This window comes from Ammospiza nelsoni, chromosome 2 (assembly GCF_027579445.1).
Source record: "Ammospiza nelsoni isolate bAmmNel1 chromosome 2, bAmmNel1.pri, whole genome shotgun sequence".
NCBI lineage: Eukaryota > Metazoa > Chordata > Aves > Passeriformes > Passerellidae > Ammospiza > Ammospiza nelsoni.
This window is the reverse complement of record NC_080634.1, coordinates 93,252,468-93,277,803: the sequence shown is the minus strand read 5'-3', so window position 1 is coordinate 93,277,803 and position 25,336 is coordinate 93,252,468. Positions and strand designations below refer to the sequence as shown.

Here is a 25,336-nt window from a genome sequence, read left to right as displayed (position 1 = left end):
CTCTGCTGTCTCTTCTTTCTTTTATCCTTTCCATCACATCTCTGCTTCCCTCAGCTCCTGAAAGCTTCCCAGCCAAAATTCCACTTTTTAACATTTCACCAGCATCCACAGGTCATCCTCGATGGGTAATTCTGACAGAGCCTTTCCAAAGAAACCGTTTGTATCCAGCCTGTTCTTAGGCTCTGAATCAGGGAATGTGTGTGCACATGACTTCTGGTAACACAAAACCATATTCCACTGAAACCTCAACTTTGCTGGTGCAAGCTTTTGTCAGGATCAGTAAACCTCTGGCTCAGTGCTGGCTCTGATTTGTCAATTCAGAGCCTCCAAGCAATGCCCTGTGCCTATGCTATTTTAGGATGATGTGGTTAAGACCGTATTTCAAACAACTGTTCGTACGCAAAGAACTTTTTACAGACCATGAGACTGCACCAAAAATAATACACACAACTGCCTCAAGACTGCAGAAGGGGAAACAAGTGGAATAAAGGCCACTGTGTTCTAGGAAGTGATTTGTAAGGCTGGTTGAGCCAGAACATCCAACTTCTCACAAGCATTTTTGCCTTGGTAAGTGAATTGGAGATGTAATGATCTTTAATCCTCACCTTGCATTTTTTCCAATTTTGGCATATACAGGTTGAAAAGAGAGTAGATGCGCTCAGTTTCTCGATCTCCATCTATATCCAGTTGTATATTTGCTGGCAGGCCTCTGTAAGGCATCAGAAGAGAGGTAAAAGTTATTTGCTAAACAGTGCATTATGGCACATAAAGCACTTAACAAGGAAAACAAAGTAAATGTGAGTTCTCATGAAAGCCAAAAGAATGTGTGTGACAGAGTTCAAAACCTTCAATTTTTTCCCCAAAGAAGAAAAGTTCAAACTCATTTAAGCCTCTATTTATCCAGCATCTTTTCACTGACTTGAAAGAGAAGACTGTATCAGTATCCAGCCATTATGGTGAATTAGACAGCTACAACCAGATGGAGGAGCCAAAGTACTGAACTTCCAACTACCCAGGTCTTGTCTCTTAGACTAACTACCACTACAGTCTTGTAACTTCTCTCAGTTTAGATGAAAATTGCTTCCTACAAACCAGACAGTACATCTTTGTTTAAGAGAGAGTGTGAGCAGAACTCTGAAAAGATCAATCTAGAATTAAATCTATCAGTAGATAGGAATTTACAGGAATTTACAAACAGGATACTGAAGGGATTTTGGACATTTTTATTAATGACAGACAATCAAAACCAAAGTATTTTTAATCCCACAGTCACCTCCTATCATCATCTCTAACTCTTAGAAGTCAACATTTCAATCCAGACATGCAGAATCAGGAATACCAACAGATGGCCTTTGAACACCTGTACCCCTGGCTAATCTTGGTTAGCTGTGCCCTTGCAAGTCACCCTGCAGAGACACACATACCCATGGCAGTAGCCATGGCACACGAAACCCTTACCCTGTGCAGGGTGTGCAGCCAGGGGTGTTGTCTGCAGTAGCTTTACAGCAGAGCCAGTGGCCATTGAGATAGGCTGAGGGATGGTAGACCGTCAGGCGCTTCTTGTTGCACTGGCTAACTTTGGTGAGGATATCAATCCAGTCCTTGGCCTCCACACAATTATTTGCTTGGATATACAGGACTCTCCTTTCAGGCTGGATCACCTGGAACATCTGCAAATAAACCACAGAATAAAGCACTAGAATGAGTCAGTGAACCTAGGACTAGAATCAGAGTGAAGATTTATTGCAGGAAAAACACAGCATATTAAAAGAATGGACCAATAAATACATTTCAACACAAATACAACCAAGCAGCAAATGTGCCCTTAAAAGAACAAGACCTTTCACCTGGTACAAGGAATAAGATACCATTCCTGTAGGAGATGATTTACAAATAGCTAATATCAACTTGCTGCTTGGGTCTCAACAAGACTTGCTGTCAGCCTCAGGGAAGCAATTTTAGTAATGCTGCAACTCCAAGTTTTGGAAGACTGACAGAGGAACCCAGTGCTGGCCTGAAAGGAAACACTCATCAGCAGGAGGCAGAAAAGAGAAAAATTAGAGTCTGGATCCAGCCTTAGTGACAGCTTTGCCTTAGTACTGCCATTTCTCCAGTCCTTCTAGTACTTGTTTCAGCATGACCATTGTCTTTTAGTAACTTCCATGCTTCTGCACCCAACTGTAGCTGCTATTAGAAGATCACAGAAATACTGTTTCTCTTTGATTGACATCAGATAGTTTAAATAATGACACGTTATTTCTGTTACAGCTTGACCACCGAAAATCTTAACTACAGCTCTCCTGCCTGTTCAAAACAGCTTGCAACCTAGAAGGGTATTCCTCCTCTTGAAGAAGGAACATTTAGATGCACAGCCTTCATGCTTGATTATACTGATCTCACACTGAAGATTACTAAGCTCAAGTTAGTGATCCTGGCTGCAAATTTTGGAAAGGTAAATTTCCTTCATTTCCTCTAGCTTCTGCAAATACTTAGTTTTAACGCATTTTCTTCTCTCTTTCAGGTATGCCTAAATTATCTTTCTCCCCTTTACTTCTTCACTTGATTATTCAAATCATTAGACGTTACATTGCCATATGGAATACAATTTTATAAACAGCTGGTTTCATTGTGCTGTTTTAAAAAGAAAACCAGAGAGGTCCACACCCACACAAAAAACCCCCAAAAAACCAACAAAAACCATATAAACAAACTAAACAATAAGAACAAACCAGACTCAACAGAATTGAAATTTGCCTTTGTTTGTTACATAGACCTGAAATACTGGCTTGAATTCTGCACCAAGCTGGTTGGGAGAATGTTGCAGATTGGTACCAAGTACAGTCCTTTCTTCCCTTGTGACACTTTTAAATGTGCATCATGCCAAATAGCAAAGGGAAAACTCAAACAATCATTTCCCTGGATTTAGCAGGGAAGCACTACTGGTATCAGACAATTGATCTGATATTGGTCCCTAATGGCATCAGACCATTATTAGAAAGGCACAATGCACCATGGCAGTGTAGGAGCTGCTTGGTGTGATCAGTCCAACAGTGCCAACTACACACCAGAGTCCTTTCAATAAAACTCTTCAGGGCATAACTGGCAATTTGAGTTTGGGATGGAAGAAAGAAAAAGGAAGACAGGAGCATGCAGTTCAACTCTCTATTAACACAGAGCTACAAGGAAAAGAATTTTAATGTCCTGCTGGGCTAAATGGAGCCTCCTGCACTGCAGCAAGGAACAGATTTAAGGAATATGGCCTTGTGTAAGAGGATACCGACCAAAGTGATCCAATATATGGCAACAGTTAATGAGGAGCCCACAACTAAGCCAAGAATTTCAAGTGGCTGCAGGACCTTTACACTACCAAAACCACCAGTTGTCTCTCAAACAACACAGAAGACCCAAAGTACTTAAAGCCACCCTCAGATGCCCCAGACTGTGCTTAAGAACAACATAGGCAACTGGCCTTACTGCCAGACAGGCAGGTTTAACATGAGAGACAAAGACACACTTGGTGCAATTCAGAGTACAGATACACTGAGAGTATTTATACAAAATGTGAATTTTTATCACACAGGCACCCACAAGGGAATATCCATTGCAAATACATCTGCTGTGGTGTTCTGAGAATTCTGATCTTGCTGCAGTAATCTATTTATGTATGGCAAGAAAAACAGGAATATATTAGTACAAGAAGGTGGTAACATTATTTGCTACTGTTAATGGAAAGACTGAACCTTATTTTCTGGAATGGATATAGTCACCTTGATTTCCCAGGTAATACTGAATTTAAGCAACTAAAATAGCACAGGGTTTTTGATGTTAACAATAAAGGTATATTTTTCCAATAATAAATCTTCACAATGCAGACATATTTTGGATGCTCAGTCTAGCTCAGTACACTCAGCATAAGTTACAGAATTATAGCTCGCTCCTCTCTACAGACAGTGAGTTTTATCTCAACTGTGTGGCTGCTTTCAGTTCAATCATGTTAGTTTGCAGAGTGTAGTTCATCACATGTTATAGCTGCCTTCTGATAGCCTAAATTATTTTTGCAGATTGGTTGGTTTTTGCCTGTGTAGTAGAGTTATAAACACTAGAGCAAACTACAGTACAACTGAGATGTGTTCTAGAAGCAGGTGGAACAGAAACTTACTCCACATTTTAACAGAGAGAGAGATATTACCAAAATCATATCTAAAACTGGGAAATACTGAAGAGCCTAGAATTGTATTTCACTTTTAACAAAGAGCTGTTTGAGGAACCTAATATCTAGGGCAGGATTGAGCACTGCCCTGCATGGTGCTCACAAGCAGTGTAGATGGCAGGAAGGACTTAAAGGCAGAAAAAGATAAAAGTCACAACCATTTATATGTATAAGTAAGTCTGTGGTAGGTGCATGTTTGGAACTGGAAAAAAACCCCTGAGCTGTTTTTTTGTTTAATTTTAAATACAATTTTTTAAGGCCTGGACTCAGCTTTACAGGCAGAGGTGTATGAAAAAGGCTCCCAACATCACCCAAACTGATCAAGTCTGTTCTTACACAATACAGAAGTTGGCAGTGGTGTTCCATGCATGAGAAATACAGCTGTATTTTATTCCCTAATGTGGCAACCAAAATGGTAAACCATACCAGCACAGCACAGATATTTTGGTACATAACCTAACCCAAATTAAATACAAATATACAAATCCATGAACCAATAAAGAAACCTAATAGCTAATAAAGAAGTAGTGATCCTTCACAGTTACAAGCAGCAAGCTCCTGCTCACCAGAGAGGCCTGGCAGAAAGGCCAGGGGCTCGATCATCTTACCTGTGTGTGACCTTACAGAGCTGGCAGCTGACCAGCAGCACTCAGTACTGTGTGTGCTGCAGATCATGAAACCCAGAGACTGCTGACTGGGCTGTTAAGAATCTGAATGGGCTGTACTTTTGGAAACTCCTGCTACTATATACAGAACAAGCAGCTGTGGTTGTACATCTTTCAAGAGAAACCCAATCCAGGTTACAGAAGGGAAAAAGGCGATTAGGCTGCTGGATCTGGAGCAGCCTAACAAATACATTAATGAAGATGACCTACTTACATTTTTCATTTTAAAGGATTCCTCCTCTAGTCTTTCCACTGCCAGAATGTTTTCAATTGGAATGCTACACAGAGGGTGATCACCTGCAGAACACAGACACACAGATAATGAGCCACTTACTCACAACTCATCTTCACCTTTTGCCCTTTTTCCAAGGGCTAATTCAGTTTCTTTCAGTTTCTTTGAAGATCATTTTGACTGCTTAAGAAAAGAGGGAAAATCTTTCACTCAGCAGGGATTTGCTAGCATGGTCCCTAAGTATTATCTTAAGCACATTTCTCTTTTCAGCTGCACTACCTTATGCTAGCAAACCTCTTAGAAACTGATTACTGCAGCAGGACACGGTATATTTACTGCAAAGGTGACAATGAAATAAATCATTCCTGTCAGGTGAACTCAACTAGTGGTGATGCAAGATCTCAAAGCTGAGCGTGAAATAATGACTGGCATGATCTGAACACACTTCCTTATCTTTCTTCCTGCCTATGTACTTACATGATGGAAGGAAGTGGTATTTGTTGTGTACTACTGAACAGACAGGAACAATTTGCAAAAAAGTAAAATCCTTGCTATTAGGCAACATTAAGTGAACACATTTTTTTGAAGTTCAAAGATTGCAGGTGAATTCCTGTCTACTGTATCCAGTTGTGCCAACACTATACAGAATTTATGAGCACATGCTGAGATGCATCTGAGAATGTCCAATACAAACCCAAATTCCAGCTTGAGGTTTGTAGGTTTTATATCTTAGGACAATCTAGGTAACTGTGAAACCTACAGATGATGTTACTGACTGATATTAGACAAATATTATCAAATACTTTGCTAACTTACAGGGTATTGCGCTATCCAAGAAGCTTCTCTAACTGTCAATACAGACATTAAAAGAAGAGCAAGAACATACAGGCTGACAGACATGCCTACACTGTGTCTTCTACAGTTTCACATCTGGATCTCAGTCTTCTACTCCTACACAATCCTTCTGTTTAATCTTTGCTTCAACGTATCAAAACAAGACTGGCAAACCTTTGTTACCTTTGCTTTTCTGATAGGTAAACTCGTGGTTTGTCAGGCGAAACCATCTCTTCTTGAAGTTTTTCATTCCAAATCGTTTTCTTCCTTGTGCTCTCTTGATCATGAACCTAGCAAACAGGGCACCAATTGTTACAATACATGCTTATGTATGGAGATTTATATATAAATGTGTATATACACAGATATGTCATAGCACTTGCAAAGCTTTAGGAGGGGACACAGAGTGTTTTCTAATTATTGAGGTCTTTTCTTGGCAAGGAAAAGTGTCACATTTGGACAGGTTTGGTGCATCTATTAGTTAGGTCTGTCCTTTTTCCAGATCTAAATAAGGGGCAAGACGTGTAACTTGACTTGTAGTTAGTTAACTGAGCTGCAGTTTGTGCCCTTTCTGCAGTTACAAATCCAGCTAAATGGTTTCCTAGTACAGCAGAAAAAAGGCAGAACACTGTTAGTACTGCTCTGCTAAGCTCGACCTGTTGACTCTACAAGCTTCATTTATTTTTTTTAAGCTGTGAGAAAGCTCAAAAAGTTTAGAATATGTTTAATAATTAAAAGGCAGGTGTAAAGCCTCTGGAGCACAGGGACTGTATCCTTACATGCTTTAATCACTCTCAAGCTCTAAAAACAAAATCAGGATGTTCCACAGCCTCATTTGCAATTGCACATAGATACTGCAGTTGAAATGCAATTTCAGTAACAAAGTGATCTCATGGCTGGAAGGTAGAGCACCCCCACCACTTTTTCGGCAGATTAGGGGTGATCATTTACTGAGTTGTCAGTTTTAATTAATTTCAAACTTGAATGAGTTTATTGTGGAATTAGTTTACCAGGAAACTGTGATGCATCCACCACTTTCCTAACCACTAAATCAATCCAAAAGCTTCAATGTGACTTTGGTGACTTCAAACTGCTCAGCATCACTTTTGTTAAGATAAAAATGTGTGTCCATATGCAGTAGAGAGTTGATAACAGCTACTCTACGCACTACATTAAATATTGCGCCAAATACAGAACTATATAATGGAGTGGGTAAAAACTACTTACTACAGAGTAGTTTTTGTCAAGTAGGAAGGCACTACACAGCACAAAGAGCACACAGAGAGAACAGCAAATGACCTGGTTTAAGATTTTTATATAGCAGAGCTAAAATGCTTAGAACAGCTAATACTGTTTCTTGCTTCTGGTACCTTCAGTCACAAATAACTACAATACATCTGACCAAACCACAGGTCTGTTTAAAGCTCAAACAGAGATCCAAGTTCCTTCAGACTTTAACTATTTTGTAACCAGCTGGGCTGGTGCCTGCTGCTCATTCCAAGCTGTGTGGGCAAAAGCTGACAAAGACTGTCTACAGCAGCAGATTTTTTTTTTAACTGGTTATAGTTACACATCTCTCATTCTTAAAATGGTCAGACAGTTCTGTCTTGGTCCTTATTCTTGGAATACTTGAGAAATATTTAATAACACCACGTGAGTCAGGTTGTCACCAGGCCCACTGGCAGTAGCCCTCAGATTCCAGGTTAACACAAATTTCAAAGGAAGAACTGACACTCTTGGGCAGGACAACATGCTCTTCAAGTTAGTTTCGAATCTTTCTCATGCCAACAATTAAAAAAGCTGACTTAAAATTGCAAACTCCTACAGAGCCTCCCTTCTTTGAAAAAGGCAAACTCCATAGGGCAGAGCTAAGAGCACATTTCTAATTAAATTCTTCATAGGTGACATAGCCAAGAGAAAAATGTGCTTTTATTTTCCAGAGATAGGTGACTAGCATTCAAAGTCACAGAAGTGATACAGTCAACTTCTTTGTTTCTAGCAATTGCAGAAGATATGAGAAATCAGAGCAATTAGAAGCACAAAGGAGAAAAAGTCCAAGATAAAATCCATTTCAGTACAAGGTGGTTGGAGAAACTGTTTCTTCTCATGCTTATGGTAGACCTGAATCTAGATCCACCTTAGCTTTGCTTGGAAGTACTGACATGCCCTTTTCACCACCAACAAAAAAAAACGTTAGTTCTCCTTTTCATTCTCTTCCTTTTCGAAAGAACCAGGCAGGCAGCTGTTGAGCAGTGATGGCATGATTGATGTCAGCATACCCAAGTGCCAATGACTAATCTTTTCATCCAAAAGTACTTATGCTCTAGCTTTCCATTTGATACTCTTAACAGAGGTAAAGATAGATTAAAAGCACAAAAGCAAGCAAACATATTGCAAAGGCAAATAGAAACCTCACTAAACAGCCATTCAGTCTGGAGAAGAATCAAATCAAAGGCTGTGAGAAGTCCCACAACAAAACACAGCAATAATGCAAAAAAGAAAATAAGACTGCTGAAGGCCACTTCTTAACCTTGGGAATAATTTACATGAATAGTAATTAAGAAGTGCCTAGAAAATGCATGGTCTCTTCATCATTCCCAGTAAGTTCTTCAGGATCCATACAGTGCTTCTTGGTGCCCTGCCTATAGATAGAAATCCTTTATTCTCTATTTACAGCAGGTTTTTGTTTTAAGGAAAATAAAATAAAAGGTCAACATCAATAAATGGGTAACTAAAAGTTCTGTGCTGGGTTTACACAGGCATTTCAGGATGGTTAAACAGGGTACTTCCTCCCCAAAGTTAAGTCAGACAAATCTACTGCTGCAAAGGACATGCTGTCAGCCAGTAGCTACAGCAAAGCAGCAACTGCCTCTACCATCTTACCTGCATGAACTATTACCATCAACTTTCTTTACTGTTAGTTTAAGAGTCCTTACAACAGCAGCCACAGGCCGAGCAAGAAAAGACAGAAAAAAATCAGACAGGAGCAAAAGAAAGACAGAGGCAGAAAAAAAATGTTTTACAGTTAGAGGGTAAATGTTACAAATTATAAATTTATTTTGAAAACCAAAAGGATGATAAATGTACAGAATTAAATTAGACAAAATTGCTTCTAAGGACAGAGGTTTATCAGAGAAGTGAACTGTCAAGGTTAAACAGAAGGGGTAGTCATGTTTTCACTGAAAATGTAGGTTTTGTATTACTTAAAACAACGATGAGGGCTTACTTTCAAACAGTATTTGAGCTTACTGAGCTCTGATAAATTTGGATTTTTTCCTTTCTTCCTCCCAGCTCAAAGAAGCTATTTCTAGTATGCACTTAGATGATCTTAACAACCCAATTTTGTAACAAAAAATGCAACAATTGGTATCTGAAACTAAGACAGCATATGCAACATACTTCCCAAAAAAGGAAAGGTACTGAAACTATAAACTGTTCCAAGTGCATGTCAAATTTTCCTTGAAATGCCCATGATAATAGTTAGCATATGTATCTCATAGGGCAGCAAAAGCAAGTTCTGTTTGCAGGCTTTGCTCTCTTTAAGTTATTCAGTATCTCTCTTCACAGTCTTCCACTGTCTTCACAGTGAAATTTTACAGCTTTTATTCACTATAATTCAGGAGGAAGATCCCAGCTTGATTTTAATACAATGCTGAGTTTATTTTGCCTTAGCTAAACTATTTAAGTTCTACAGGCTTCTCTTTCCTCCACTTATTTCAAAACACATTTATATTAAGATCTTTAAACCAAATGAAAATATGTTCAAATCAGCTATAGCAACCACAGAGAGCAGAAATTGCAACACAAGAATTCTCCTACATCCCTCTCTGATTGCATGAATGGAATAGGGGTGGCAGAAAAAGAGATGGCTGCCTTAAAATGGCAGTAAGCACACGAGTGGATGGTTTTGTTGCACATGCATGCTTACCCTTCTTTAAGCAATATAGGCTGCTCTATACTCTTGTGATCTCTTCTTCCTGAAGATGAAATCAGATCTAGAAACTAAAGGTGAAAAAAAGCAGATGTAAAAATGGCAAGAACACACTACCCAAATGAAAATCTTTCAGCATTTGCACAGCACAGAGCTATGAGAGTATTTGTAAAAGAAGTTAAACAGAAGGTAATGTCAGAAGCTTGAGGAATTTGGGAGGTTTCCTGGGTTGTAACCTAAAAATAGCACAAATGCTCTTAAGCAGTAGAACTGCAGATGCCCAATACTTCTTGTGCTTCTCCTTTGTTACATGGATCTTTCACTTCCTTTTGGACTAAGCAATTTTCATCACAGATCTGCAGCACTCTATAAAGTACACACATCTCAAAAGCTCTCAGCAGCACCCTGTTAATCCAATCTATTTATTAACTAGAAATAGATGCAAAGAAATTTTACTACTGACATGTGTATAATTTGAAAAAAGTTTCTTCAATATTAGTTATCAGGAGTCTGCTTTTCTCAACACACTTCCTGGTCTGCCAACAGTATGTATTGCTTTCTAGGATTCAACTTCAACAGCACAGCAGGATTTTTAGAACCTTCACATGTATTACTTACATTTTTTACTGCATCTGCATATTTCTGTTCATTGAAATAGTCATAAAATGTAGCCATGTAAGATTCCTTGAAATTGGCCTGAAATACAAAGCCAAAACCATGCATATCACCATACAGTTTATACAGCAAATATTATTGTTAATAGCAGCAGGTCAGGAGGAAAACCACTGCAGACAGATCGTTTTTTTTTTCTGGCCAGAAGTAAAATAAGGAAAGTAGTACTTTCATGTTATACAGCACACATTCAGTAGTACCAAACTTTTATTTCAGAGAGGCAGGAGAATGCATTTCATATGTTCAGTTACTACAGTTAATAATGCATTCTTCAAATGCTTCAAAATTCTGCTTTGGCTTCATTTTTTCCTCCTGACAATAAGGATAAGAAAAGTAATTCTGCTGTCTTGAAGGACTCACAGCTGAGGTACACAGTCATCCACAGTCACCTGTGTGAATCCTAACAAGACCCCAACCACCCCAAATTACCATCAGCTATAGCAGTGTGGTGCCTTAGGTACAGTTATTTCAATCAAACATCCAGAGTATGGGTATCTAGCTCTAATCTCACTACTGACAGAAAACTGCACTGCTATGAAAAGGAAAGTATAGCCCTTTCCCTTACTGAGTGATTTTTCTCAGTTGAGTTTTAAAATGCTGAAACAATCTATTGAGCCCTATAGAGCTGCTGATCATGTATCACAGATAAGTAGAGAACTTCACAAGTTCTCCTGATTGTTATCATTCTTCCAAAGGAAGGAATGAAGAGCTCTGAAACAGACTTCTAGATTGGTAACACAATTTTGCTTTACTGAAATCTAATTCAGATTAAGATAGATTTAGTTTTCCTCTAAACATGAGAGGCTTATAATCAAAGCAATCATAACCAGTTTTGCATGAGCCTAGTGCAACTCAAGCATTTTAAAGGCTTAATTACAATTAATGACAAAAGATTTAAAAAATCACTTTCCTAAATGAAGTCATTAAATGAAAATAGCATACTTACAGATTTAGATTTTGATAAGCTGCCTAGTGTTTGAATGGTTTTAGAGATAAGGGTCAAAGTTCGAGAAGTCTGAGGATCCTAGGAAGAAGAACAATATTACATGGACTAGCTATATAAAATAATGAATAGAGGAAGGTAAACTATATTTCTTCTTTCTTATTTCACTTGCAGAAGAGTAACAAAAAATTAGAAAATACCTCAAATAAAACACTGCAGGAAAAAACTGCTTTTATATTAAAAAGGTTTTTGGCTCATAAGCCATCATGCTCCATAGCTTCAGAGATCCAAAGGCAATCACTTACAAAACAAAAACAAGGCTGTCCACATCCTCCCCGCTCCCAATAAGAACAACTACTAGAAGCCTGACATATATTGTTTAACATCCAAAATATTTCCAACACTTCTGCCAATCAATCCAGCATTAATATGATGTAGCAAGAATGAAGCAACGATCCTTTTTCCACAGTAGCTTAGACCATCTACCTTGTTTGTCCTTAAATTTCATTCTTCTTCCAACATCTCCCAAGTTCTTCACATGCAAAGTCATTCAACATATGCTTCATATCCAAGACAGATATAACAGATATTTGAACTAACAAAGGTACTTTTCCTGAAGGCTATTACAAGAATTGAAGAAAGACTCTTCTGGTGACAGAACCATAAGCACAGCTAGAAAAAAACTGATACAGCACTTACTGGATGGTGTGGTGTAAGCTGAAAGAGGTTTGGAGAAAGAATGGCAGGAGCAAAGAACCTCAGGAAAATAAAGCTGCTGACAGCTGTGTACCTTACATCTAGGTCACCTATTAAAAAGAAAAAAATACCTCTACTCAGCATTTCAATAATCTTTCCTGAAAAGCCTCATGAAATTATCAGAGCCTTGAGAGAGCTAACTCCAGCATGTGCTGGATAATGTATGTATTTGTGAGTTACAGGATTAACTGATAACAGAGGATTTGGAGCCAGAGATGAGCTAGCCTAATGTAAGGAAATGTCAATGAGAGCCTCTTTAAAAAATAACCAGGTTCATAACATAAGCTGCAAGAACACCATTCACTTTTCCACCACACAGGGAATTTCACAGACATCTGCTATTCCATATATGCACTGAATTATGATGAATAATTTACACAGTTTATGAAATGTTCAGCACAGAGGCCAAGTCTCAGTTACCTACTTATATAGCCCTGAGCACAAGTGTTGTATAGACTCCTAATGTATCTATTCCAGTTGGTAGTTACAAAAAATACATTTTATGTATTTATTTAAACAAAGAGTACGACAGCACAGTCTGTGGTTTTCCACTTGAGCTTGCCTACTCCAAAGTGACTATTTAAAAGCTGAACTCATATTACTCTCTCTAAAACTTCTCTACTGTAATCTGCTTCCCTTCATGAAAATACATAGCTTGGTTGTTTTGCTTAATTCTGGTTTTACATTGCCCACTGACTCTCACAGAGTCACAACAGCTAAGAGGACTGGAAAGAGCTGTTTCTTGACAGCCAGAAAACCTTTGCAGCACATGGGCTCCTAGAGCAGTGAGCTTGCAGTAACTCCAATTTATAGACTGGCTTTTATTACAGATTGACATACAAGCAGAAAATAATTCCACTGCATGAAATCTGCTGAATGAGCCATTACAAAATCATGAATATTCGAAAATTGAGTATGCTTTGCAAATACTGAACCTATAAATGATCATCATAATGATCTTTTTAAATGCTCTTTTCCTTAGAAAGATGTTTAAGAAAAAACTCTAGTCATCATCAAAAATCATGTTCCTTTTTGGAATGAATAAACAATGAGAAAACAGCATTAACATACTGCAAATATTATTTTGGATAAACTGCTGTTCACATACTAAATTCAGCAGGGATTATGCAGACTGCTAGACTACACCTGTATTTAAAAGCTATCAGTTATGTAAAATAAAATTATATCTATAAACCCACCTTGAAAACGTTTGGCAGCTGATTCTCTCAGTGAAAAGAAAATATCACACATCACTGTAGGACAGCTTACACCAGATTTTGTAATTACAGTAAAAATGCGATCAACATACTGCCTCAGATTTTCCTGAAAAAATGCAAAGATTATGACAAAATTAGTATAATTTTCTGCTGTGCAAAGTGGCACTATTCCTGGTTTTATTCATAGTGGCATCATTAAAAGATTCCCACTTTCAACATTATACACTTGAAAAACAAACTCTCACTCAATTATACTGTTTGGGAAATGCACATATTCAAGAAGAAGAGTAAAAATATCATTCCTATTAAACCAAACATTAAATAATGCAGCAGTATGGCAAATCATTCCTTCCTCTAGCACTGTTTACTACATCATCAGCAGAATCATAGAATCATTAAAGCTGGGAAAGATCTCGGATCATTGAGTCCTACAGTTAACTCAGTCCTGCCAAGTCCACCACATCCATAAGCCCCTTGTACATTTCTAGGGAGGCCAATTCCACCACTTCCCTCAGCAGCCTGTTCCAGTGCCCGACCACCTTCAAGAAACTTTTCCCCAATATGCACTATAAGCCTCCCCTGATACAATCTGAGGTCTCTTCCTCTCATGCTGTCACTTGTTACTCGGGAGAAGAGGCCAACCCACAGCTTGCTACAACCTCCTTTTAGCTGAAGAAAGAGAGGTCTCCCCTGAGCCTCCATTTCTCCAAGTTAGCCACAGGCTAAATTATCCTTGTCCTCAGGGCAGCAGGAGAAGTCATTAACTTTCTACAGGTACTGCATTTATAGCATAATGCAAAGCTGTTGTGAAATAATTATAAGGGTGATGTCAAGAAAGCTTACAGTGTATTCTAATGAATGACAAAATTATTTGCAAGATCAAGCTTCTGAGGACCTCAGTTAAACTTGATGGCATAAATAGAGACTGTCTTCAAAATCTAATGCATACCCTGTTATTTTCCAGGTTTTCACCATCTTTTAATTTCACAGGATCAATTTCACAAGGTTTATGGACCTGGCAGATCTAGAAAAAAAATATATAGTTAACAATTGACATATAAATTTATCCACAAGTACAAAAAGTTTTGTAAAAAGCTTAATCTTTTAGCTTTTGAGATGAGATGTAAAAGGCAAAAGCCAACTTTATAAACAGTATTTTTTTCTTTTAACAGCAAAGGTAAATTATGTGTGATCTTTATTTTTTCCGAAAAAGCAGCATTAATTTTCTACTTTTTCCTTCAACTGAAATGCAGAACTGTTCTTTAGACTTTCTCAAGCAAAGCTGTCCAAGAAAAGTCCTATTTTTTTCCAAAACAGTCAACTTTGAAAATACTTCCATATTCTTTAAAACTTGACATTCTCTGATGAAACATTTAAGACAAGAACAGCTGAAGAAATTGTCAAATCATTTAAAGGAAGTCTGTGGTCTGAAAGTATTGCCCAATTACAGCACTAAAATACCCACACCCACCATTCTGGACTGTAGAGATAATAAACCATTGTTCCAATATGTGCATCACATGCACAGTTATCTAAGAATAACTGCATCCCTTTAAACCCACTGGATGAAATGCATTATTTATAGCTTCACAACAGCTTTCTATTGGATATACTATTTATTAGTTTCTCAGAAACAATATATGCTAGTTTTTATAAAACAGAGTAATGTGGCTTAATAAACAGAAATTTTACTTCTCCTTTAATGCGATCCAACTGTTCCTGAATTGAACAACTCAGCTGTGGCTAACCTAACAAACAGGATTTTAATGCAGAAACAAGCTATTAATAGCTATTAAACATTATTCTTACAAAGTGTTCTTAAAATGAAAAGTTATAAACAGTATTTATTCCCTGAAGGCCTTTACAATGATATTTTACCAAATAAACAGTCTGAACTGTTCTTACCTCATCTATAATTGGCTTTAGAGTAACTTGCAGATAATGCATCCCTGCTAGTTTCATTGTCTCGTCAATGCACTTGGAAGTTAACGAGTTTCCTCTGAAAATGGTGTTTGGATCTCTGGAAGTGAACAGTTTTCTGTAATTTAGTCTCTTTGTAATGAACTGCTAATACATGGAGATAAAAGCAGCAGTGAAAGGTCACAGAATTCTAGGTTTGAATACACAAGCAAAACCTCCCTTTGACAGCAGCCTGCCATTAAATGTAGTCATGCAGCATTTAGTGCACTTCCAGGGTCTAAGAGAAAAGCAGCAGCCTTGGAAAACTCAGAGGGACTACAGATCTTCATTGTATTAGCATTTTGTGCTCAGTGCACTATCCTAATACACAGTGACACGCAGGCTCAAATCCAAGAGGTCTACAGCACAAATCTGGGAAACACATCTGTTTTCACATGCTAATTTGAACACTGCTAATTTGAGTAAGGGAAAAAGGCAGAGACTTTAGTCTCACAACTACGCTGGACCTACTACTTGCCCCTACAAAATAAGTACTTGTGAGCTGGGAGGAAGAAAACACAGGCTCCAATGGCACTGCCATATTTTCTAAGGGACTTGGAGCACTGTTCTGTGATAACACAATGCAGACCCCAGTTCAGCCCTGATAACTGTGAGGCAAGGTGGCATCTTGCAGACTCTCAGGTTTTCCTAAAAATCTCTTGCACAGAACTCATCTTGTATTAGACACACAGCCTCTGTGACTGATAAAGCTTCAGCCAACTGCTCTATCATGTACCTGTACCTCCCTGTTCAGCAATTTACTTTATGCAAATAGGTAGATTGCCAATGATCTCATCTACAATATGTATCTCTGCTGCTTTTTTATCAAACTAACATGGGCTGACTAGGGATCAGCAAGTTTCCTCATGCTGCAACAACCATGCTGTTTCAGTCAACCTGAGTTCAGAAAAAAATACACCTATCTACAGGAAAGAAAGCACTTGATCCCTCAGACACTCTGAAAAGAGCCAACCCACACAAAGACTTCATTTTTTACTAAGGAAGTATCTGTCATTCCACTTGACTCCAATTATCTCTTCTACTGTTAGTGAAGAGCATGACTACACAGGCAGAAGGATTGTGGCAGCAAATATTCTTTAGGATCTGCTTGGGATTAACACTAGATCTTACACTATTGAACTATCAGCCCACCAGTAAGTCAAACAAGGAATTCAAAAGAAGCAGATGAAAAAAACAAACTTCATTTTCTGCCCTCCCATCCAAATTCAATCCCATCCTTAATCCTTCACCCTCTAACTGGGAGGACTAGATACACAGCTTGCCTTAAATATTTATGATTAGGAAGAAACTTGCTTGTTGTTTTGAACAAATTCAACAAACACTCAGCACTAAATGATTTATTAGCACACGATAAAGCTGAAATTATTTCATATGAAGAACTGAAGGTAATGTACAATTTCAGTTATCATATATACTTAAGACTGAGTAAAAATCCCTGCTCTCACATGTTGGAATAGTCCTGCAAATAATTTCCACAAAAAATGATGAGAACTCCTCCTCAAGGTCAAATTAACCAGATCTTGAGAGCAGTGAAAGAATTTCAAAAGAACTCTGCCACACAGCTAGGAAGAACAGGAATGACTCCAGCATTTTCTTCTGAAATTGCATATTTCTAGAAACTGAGTGGAGGATTCTAGCACTAGCCAATGCAGTTTAGGTATTTTTGATAGCAGTGTGGTTTTGGTACTTACTGAGTTCTCTTCACTTCAGCATTCGCAATGGCACTTATGAAAGGCACAATTCTGCCATAGTGTAAGAAAAGCCTGACCAGAGGTATGGCTGCTTCCTGCTTTTCTCTGCAAACTTCACCCAAAATATGTGCAGCTGATGCTGAAACAGGCTGAACAGTGGAAGACAAAAACTTTGAGAAATCCTTCCAGAACAACCATTTTTTCTTTATATCCCCATTAGTTCCTTAATGCAGAACCCCCCACAACAGTTGCAATGGCCAGTTACCAAAATGTCTGTATATAACGTGGGTGGACGCCACATCCCAGTTTTTGTGGGCTGTAGGTTCTGGTCACAAGAGGGCAGCAATTAAAAAACTACTACAGAACAGGCTCTTCTTATCTCCCACATTTTTAATGGCTGCCTTTTCAGTAAATGTCACTTGCCTGGGAAGCAAATGAAGAGAAAGAAACTCTATCTAACCCTTTGCAATTTCAAGTCCCAATGAATACAGAGAGAGAGTTCTTTTAGTGAAAAAACAAAAGCACCATTACAACTGTAAAAAGTACACATAAAGGGACACATGGTCCAAATCTCTGATGTTTCAGGATTAGTTCTTGGTTTGGGCTTTTCCCAATTATGCAAAAAAACCTGCTCCTGTCCAGTAAAGGTAAACAATTGAAATTAAAAAATCACCAAGAAGGTGCTGCTGCTAAAACCACTGTGTTCCTGGGTCTGCCTTCACCCACAGAATGCAGATAAAGATCTCTGCAAGGACTGAAAACAAGCACAAGGGACATGCAGAGCTTGAAAACACTCTGAAGTCTGAAAAGGAAGAGCTGACCCCTCTGGTAATTACACAACTATGGTGTCAGCAAGATAGTGACAAATCTTCAGAGACCCCTGTGAAGATGATCTGCAAGGAAACAACAAACAACACAAGAAAATTACCTCAACATCTGCAGATTTTAGCAGGACATCTCGCAGAGGACTGTAGTAGTCTGAGGAAAAAACATGGTCCTCAGTGTAAACCACATTTAACCTTAAGGAACCCAGGTCATCAGGCTTCAATGACTTGTTACCATTATCTCTGGGCTGCAGAAAATACCTGATGTGCAAAAAATAGGACAGAAACTTAGTGCTGAAACACAAGATTTTCTCAGGGTATATATGAGCATAGAGAAACTCTACAGATACACAAAGTATTTATATATGTACCAAACTCTTGAGAGTTCTGAATCAGACTTAATTAAGTTTGCCAGTCTGTTTTGCACCAACTGCAACATGGGAAGTTCTGAACACAAAGATTTTTGTAGATATGATTAAAAACCCACACACTAAAACTGTAGCACTGCTGATGAACTGCAGTAAATAATATAAAAACAACATTCTAGAACTCCCACATGCTACAGAGAGGCAGACTGAAACCTCTAATCACATTATCAAAACTTCTTGTTCTTACACTTGCTAAGATTACTTTGGCTTGCTTACAAAAAGATACAAATTAAATCCATTTAAACTTTATCACATAGCAATAATTACTCTTAAGTCTTCAGAGTAGACATATGTTTCTACTTATTCTCCAAAAGAAAAATGTCAAATACCATGCTTCATAAGAACTGGACTGTCGGAGAAATTTCAAAGGCAGTCTCAGCTCTCCTAGAAACTCATCACCAAACTTCAAGTTACTGGCATTCCAAAGATCAACCCTGTAATAAAAACAAATAATTTAAAATACTATTAAGAAATTAAAATAATACTAATAATAATAAAAAACCCCAACATTTCTTCCAAATTTGTTAGGGTTTTCCCCCTGAAGTTTATGAGTTAGAAAGACTTGAAACTGTACAGCAATCATTTCCAAATAGTAAAGAGATAATCTTACCTTAGACTTTGGAAGCCCTACAATTCACCTCCATAAAACATCAGTGAAAAATATAATTTAGATTAACTTTTCTCATCTGTACTGTTTCTACTGTCCATACTGATAAAGATTCAGATGGCTGTCTGGCTACCCCAGGTAATGGAAAAATACAGGTAAAATGGACACCAGGGGAAAAAGCATGAAGTTATTTAAGGACTACATATTGTCAGTCCCTAATTTGGGATTACTAACAGCTAAGTGGCAGCTTTACAGAATTAGTTCTACACAATTTTTCCCTGTTTCTAGCTCTTAGGAAGACTCCTGTGTCAAGCATACAAACTTATGGCACCTAAACTGGTTCTGTGGAGTTAAAGCTGTAGGATGGTTCTACCTTCAGTACAGTCTGTGTACTGGCTGAACCTTACACAAATTCTGGCACTTGGTCCCTCACAATTGGGAAGTTCTGGTATCTATCTGTAGATGATCCTTTCTTCCTTTTCATATGCTCTTCAACATCTGGATGGAAAACAACTGCACTGAGACTCAAAGCAGAAGTACTGGTGTCCAACCCAGCATGTAGGTTAACGCTACCACACCCACCTTGAGGCAAGGGTTTCACACTCCAGGGTGTTTGTTTCTGTATGTATTTTAAGATTTTCTCTAAGAGCTATTTTTATTAAAAAACAAGATCAGCCGACTATTTTGCAGCTAAGTGACAGCTTGAATGTGCCCTAAACTTTTGGGAGAAAAGATGGTACATGGAAAGAAATGCAAGTTTTCAACTAATGACAATTTTTAGAAGAGCAACTTTAACTTGGATAAGGTGCAAAGGCATCCAGTTGTGGATGTATTTACACAACCCTCCTGGTGCCAAGCAAGTCAGAGCAGACTGGCCAAGGAACAGATGTTGACAGCCCTGTTAAAGGTTTATCTATCTTATGCAAGCACAGAATGTGTTACTTTTAAATCCTCTGAGCCTTGTATCTTTCAACAGTGTCTCCTGCCCCAGCTGTCATACACTAGACACACCATCAGCCCACACTCCATTCCTGCTAGGTAAAGTTCTTTGGACTCTGATAATTTGGACAGTATTTCTGCAGGGCAAGAACTCTCCAAACGGAAAAAAACTTCTTTGAAAATTCGACCTTCTCTCTCCTTTCTCCATATTTGATGGGTTATTATCTTGCAAACCAGTTCAGACAGCTAAAAAGCAGCTTCAAGAGGAGAGGAGTCTTTAAGCCTTTTTACACAGCCAAACTTAAAATATACCAAGTATTTACAGGCTACTGGTTTCTAGTTTATCCAAACTCATTTAAGATACCAACTAGCAATATCATTTTCAAACACAGACAGCTGAAGGGTTTCCCCAAAGTTACAGAAAAAAAATCAGTGCAAAGGATCTGTACAATAGGAAGTAAAAATTCAAAGTAGATCTCACACTACACAGTAAGCAAAGCAGGCATGCAAATTCTGAAGTTATTGCGTGGTGCTCTTGGAGTATAAAGAATAAACAGGACTTATTAAAAATGTTAATACACAGATCTCAGAGTCTAAAAGATCACTGTTTCCCAATATTTTTAGAAGACAAAATTATGACAAGTGTTATTCTGAAACTGGTCAGATTGTAGTCACAGAAAGAAACAAACAGGAGAGAGGGGGAGGAGAAACAATGAATTCACCAGAACATCTGGTCCCCAAGTGTTGATATGCCCAGCCTACAACTTCCTACACCCACTCAAAAAGAGAAAACTTTTCATAGCTTTAGAGAGAAATCATGAGAGACTAAGTCTCCTCTTTACCCTGTGGAATTGTATCTTTCTCAGGAGAGGAAAAAGAAAACAAATCGCCAAACCCATAAATTGTATGATCTGTCCAGAGGGCCGGGGGGCATTCTGACTCTCACTAAACAGAGTGGAGGAAGTAAGCGGGGGTGGGAGGGGAACCCAAGATGGAAACAAAAACACACTGTCCCACAGGGGACAAAAGCTCTAAGGAGAATTTGCCCAACCAAGACTGACACTTTATCTGCTTTTGCCTGTTATTTAAGTGCTTAATCTTTTCCCAACTATTTTGCAAGCTTCCTCTAAAACTATTTATCTGTACCACACTGTGCTGTATTGGTTTTCAGGAATTATAGACTTTTTTGAAGCTCAGCTCCACATCCTTTATTGCTGCAGATGAGTCATTTGTCCAGAAAATATACTTAGCAAGTAAAACAACTGTGTAATTTCATTTAGTCCAGTAGTATAAAATAAGAATCATTGAAATATTAAGCAATATGTAACTGCTATACACCAATATCTAGCGTCTGCTTCAAAACTATCGAAAAATCTATCAGAGAATCCTAGCTTTCATTTAAAATCAGTGCATGGCTGGGCACCATAGTTATAAAGATTAGACTGGGCCTTCTGAGACATGGTGTATTTTCCCATTTATCACATACATCCCATAGAATATGGGGCATGCTGCTTTGTATCTGCCTACACAAGAAAAAGCTTTGCAGAAATACAGTCTGGTGCTAGGACTGGGTCACCTGCTGTGCTGCAACACTGACACCACCAAAGCAGCTCAGCCCTGCACCTGGGCCTTTGCTTTTGCTCCCATGAGTCAGCTGTGGCTTGCCCTAAACCAGCTACCTTGGCACTGCCTGACACAGATGTTCTCTGTGAAGCAGCACAGCTCCTGCCTCTCTCATGTATGAATATATATTTATGAATAGCTTCCCTTTCCTGCCTCAGAACCATGGCAAACACAAACCTATCAATGCTCCTGCAGTGCTGCCACACTGCACTGACAGGCTACATGAGCCAGCAGCTGTCACACCAGAACAGCCCTCCATCCATTCATGAACACAGATGTGTTTTGCTTGCTGGGAGGAAGTATTGTTCCCCTTTCCTGGTCTCCCCTCCTTTCCTTAGAGCCAGCTGTGATTCTGAAGGAACTATGGAACCTTCTGGGAGACACCTCACTGCCTCTCTAGCAAGAACATATGGGGAGGGAGGCAGTGCTACTATTCTTCTACCATAAAGGAGAGGGGAATTTCTCACCACCTGATGCAGAAATAGCAGTATTCATTTACTGTGCACCAGATGGCCCAAGCCTCCAAGTTCCAATAGTATCTGATGCTAAGACACATGTGACACTTTCAAGTTTTGCACCTCCTATTGTTTTCTCACCCCTCTTTATACTCACCTGTCCCCACAATGTTGACTGGCTTCAGCAGGTTTTAAAATTGTACTGAGAGGGCGGCACAGGGTGGGGTGGAATGGTTTTGGCTTTGAAATCAGAATTGCTTTTTTCCTGTGCAATTGATTTCACTTTTATCACACCAAATCCTGTGCAATAAAGGGTTAAAGTTGGAAGGCAAAAGAGATGAGAAACTGTCTCTGCCCCAGGAAAACTCTTGAGTTCAGGAGTCTCCTGTCAGGGAAGAAGGACCTTATACAGGTTGCTAAAATTAAGTGAAAAAAGAAAATATACTCTGTAACTTAGAGCATCACAGAGCCTCTGGGCTGTCCTGGGAAACTGAGGGAGGGAGGAAAGGAGAGCCCAGACACAAAAGGCTGTGCTTAATGACAATTATACCAGTATACACACAGTGCACATGAGAAACAAGGAAAATAAGGATCTCTCCTGCATCAGAACCACCACACATATTCAAGATAGAATCTGCAGGACAGTGGAGGTAAATAAACATACAGATACAGTGACAAAAACTCATCTTGATTTATCAACAGAAAAACCACACTTTCCACTTTGTAAACAGAGTCTACTACAAAGTTACACAATTCTGGAAGACAATTTTGTGCTAATAATGCATTTTATATTACCTAATCTCCATTTTGTCCACTTCATCTACATCTTCAATGTCAAAATGGGATTTCTTGTTGTAGCTACTAGGTCTTGTAACCTAATAAAAAGGAGGAAACTTTTAGCAGCTTGATCTGATACAAAAACATTCTGATGTAACTTTCACAAAGTTTTGGAAGAGTACAGTATTTTACTATCAGCAGTAACTTCAGTCCTGATAGTGAAAACATTCATGCAAGTGAATAAACATGTTGACTAAACAGACTACTGACTATAAAGTGGTGGTTACACAATCATTACCAAGAGAAAGCAGATAGTCCATACTTTTTTTTTACATGGAAGACCATCTTTATTACTACAGCACTTTAAGTTTACATTGACAACAAAAAACACCATTGAAAGGAGCACCACTTCCATAATCCACATCCAGGGAAAGAAAAGGGCAATTAATATTTGTTTTAAACACAGCTGTACAACAGATGCCCTGAGGCACTTTGCAGAGCATGGGGGAGGAACCACAACCACCCTTAAAAACATTTGGCAGTGTATCCAATTAAAATTAGGAAGTTCTTCCTGTCCTGATATCCTGGAAGTTAATTTAACTTGCCCATACAAGAAACACCAAGCAGACCAAGAGACCCTAGCCTGTGTAACGCATATCAGAATATAAAAGCAGCTGCACAGTTCACCAACCATATTTGCAAGACTGATTAAGTGGAAAGCACAGGCAAAGAAAAAAGGAAAAAAGTATAGAGTATTAGCATAGAAAGTTTTTGTAAAAAACATTTCTTAAATGTTTGTACAAAATGTTTTCTACCATGACTGTAAGAACAGTTTGGTGGTTGTACTTTTGCCTAGTGCGTCAGAAACTCAAGAAAAAGGCTACCCCACCCAGCTGAAACCACAGCAGGAACTGATCAAATGCAAGGGTGTATGATGATGTGTGGGCTCAGCTCTTGGTTGCACACTGAAGCTGAACTTTATTGTATGTTTGAAAATGCTTGTGGCTGAATACTCCTCACCCACAAAAACTGGCTTTTATTGTAAACTTGACTATTTGGTTTTGTACTGTACATGAGATGCAAATGGCACTTGAGGGGGGCAATGATACAGTTGCCTAAGTGGAGAGAAACCAGAAAACAATCTTTGGCAGAGGACACTCAGAGCCTTTTTATTTCTGTATGTGTGAGGCAGGCAACATTTTCAAAGTGATACACAAGAACTAAAAGACACTACCAGCAGCACTGGAGACCAAATGCTCCACACTAATGGAATCAAATTCAGCTGGTAAGCCCAAGAGTTCAGTGGATTTAAATGCAGAGGACAACTTCAGCAGTTAAACACAAGTTTCCTCACCCTAGCCTTGCAAACACTTCACTGTTTCTGCAGAGTGTCCTACAGGCCTGCAAATGACAGTTTCTACTACCATTGTGAAGCTTATGGTGCAATTTTTAATAATGAAACAAACTTTTAAGTCTCTTTCTATCTGTAACACAGGAGTTGTTACAAAAAGCTGTAGCATAGGTGTAACTTATGGCATGTCCCTTCTAAGTAAACACCTTCTCAGAAGTTTTGCTGGAATCTGCATTTATGACATCTCTCTGTACACCCATATGGCTACTCAGTGTGGAGATCAATACAGCTCAAGAGTGGTACTCCAAAAGGGATAGCTGTACAGAACTGGAGATGAGGAACCTTCCAGTCCACTGTGCTAAAGTAGCTGACCCATAACACTGTACAATAAAGGGGGCATAACTCTGCTGTGTTGTCCCTTTCACCTGAGAAAGCTGGCAAGCCATTTGTCAGCTGCTCAGGTTTTTTTCAGCACATGCAAGTTTACAAACAGGTCCCCAGCACTTCCTTCTTGAATTCCTGTAAGAGGACCATTTTCCTGTAGCTGCACACACAGCTCCACACCACACTGCAGCTGAAGCAGTGGTGAAAATGGCACTGACTATCAGGTGCAAGTTTCGCTCACCACACCCCTCAAATAAGCCCTTCTATTTCCCAAACCAACAATAAGCTATCTTTCACTTAGAAAATTAAATCTGTGTAACTTTTTGGTTGTAGAAAGGAAAGCACCCATACACTGTCTTTTACAGACCAGCTTCTTCCTTGGAGGCTTGGACAATCACTGTGCTAGCAGGCTGCAGAAAAGCTGATGAAGCTGTTCAGGAGCAGAAAGTGACACCGCTGTCAACAGCATGGATCTCTCAGCTCCACAGGAATTGGAGCTCTTCCTTTGCATGCACCAGCCACAGGTCTGCCCACACCTCATTAGTGAATGTATTTCCCAGTCACAGCAGTTTTACTGAACCTTGTTCCTTGAAGATGTTTAGCCTGATTTGTACTAACTGCTCCCAAAATGACATAAATCTATGATGGTTCTGTCTGCAGAGCTGTTTATATTTCAGAGCTCTGGCTGATTCAGTCATTTCCCAAGCTCTGCTTTTACCAGCACAGAATTCATTTTGCTCTGAGTTAGCAGAACTGTGTCATGGCCTTGAGTTCAGGTTTTACTTTTGCTGGTACTTGCACACAACCCAGCTCTCAC

General features: G+C 38.9%; 1 protein-coding gene across 3 annotated transcripts in view; it reads right to left on the bottom strand.

Annotated features, from left to right (window-relative positions):
• Positions 1-25,336, bottom strand: part of RASA3 (RAS p21 protein activator 3) — a 152,862-nt gene that overhangs the window by 3,749 nt on the left and 123,777 nt on the right. For all 3 annotated transcript variants that reach the window (XM_059493761.1, XM_059493759.1, XM_059493760.1), the window contains 15 exons: positions 22,803-22,882; positions 18,713-18,817; positions 18,060-18,216; positions 17,132-17,280; positions 15,366-15,480; positions 14,410-14,484; positions 13,443-13,566; positions 12,187-12,293; positions 11,491-11,568; positions 10,491-10,568; positions 9,870-9,943; positions 6,125-6,231; positions 5,090-5,172; positions 1,459-1,670; positions 606-709 (listed from right to left, as the gene is read on the bottom strand). In XM_059493761.1, coding sequence (XP_059349744.1) covers positions 606-709; positions 1,459-1,670; positions 5,090-5,172; positions 6,125-6,231; positions 9,870-9,943; positions 10,491-10,568; positions 11,491-11,568; positions 12,187-12,293; positions 13,443-13,566; positions 14,410-14,484; positions 15,366-15,480; positions 17,132-17,280; positions 18,060-18,216; positions 18,713-18,817; positions 22,803-22,882 — 1,648 coding nt within the window. The remainder of the gene's footprint in view (positions 1-605; positions 710-1,458; positions 1,671-5,089; positions 5,173-6,124; positions 6,232-9,869; positions 9,944-10,490; positions 10,569-11,490; positions 11,569-12,186; positions 12,294-13,442; positions 13,567-14,409; positions 14,485-15,365; positions 15,481-17,131; positions 17,281-18,059; positions 18,217-18,712; positions 18,818-22,802; positions 22,883-25,336) is intronic.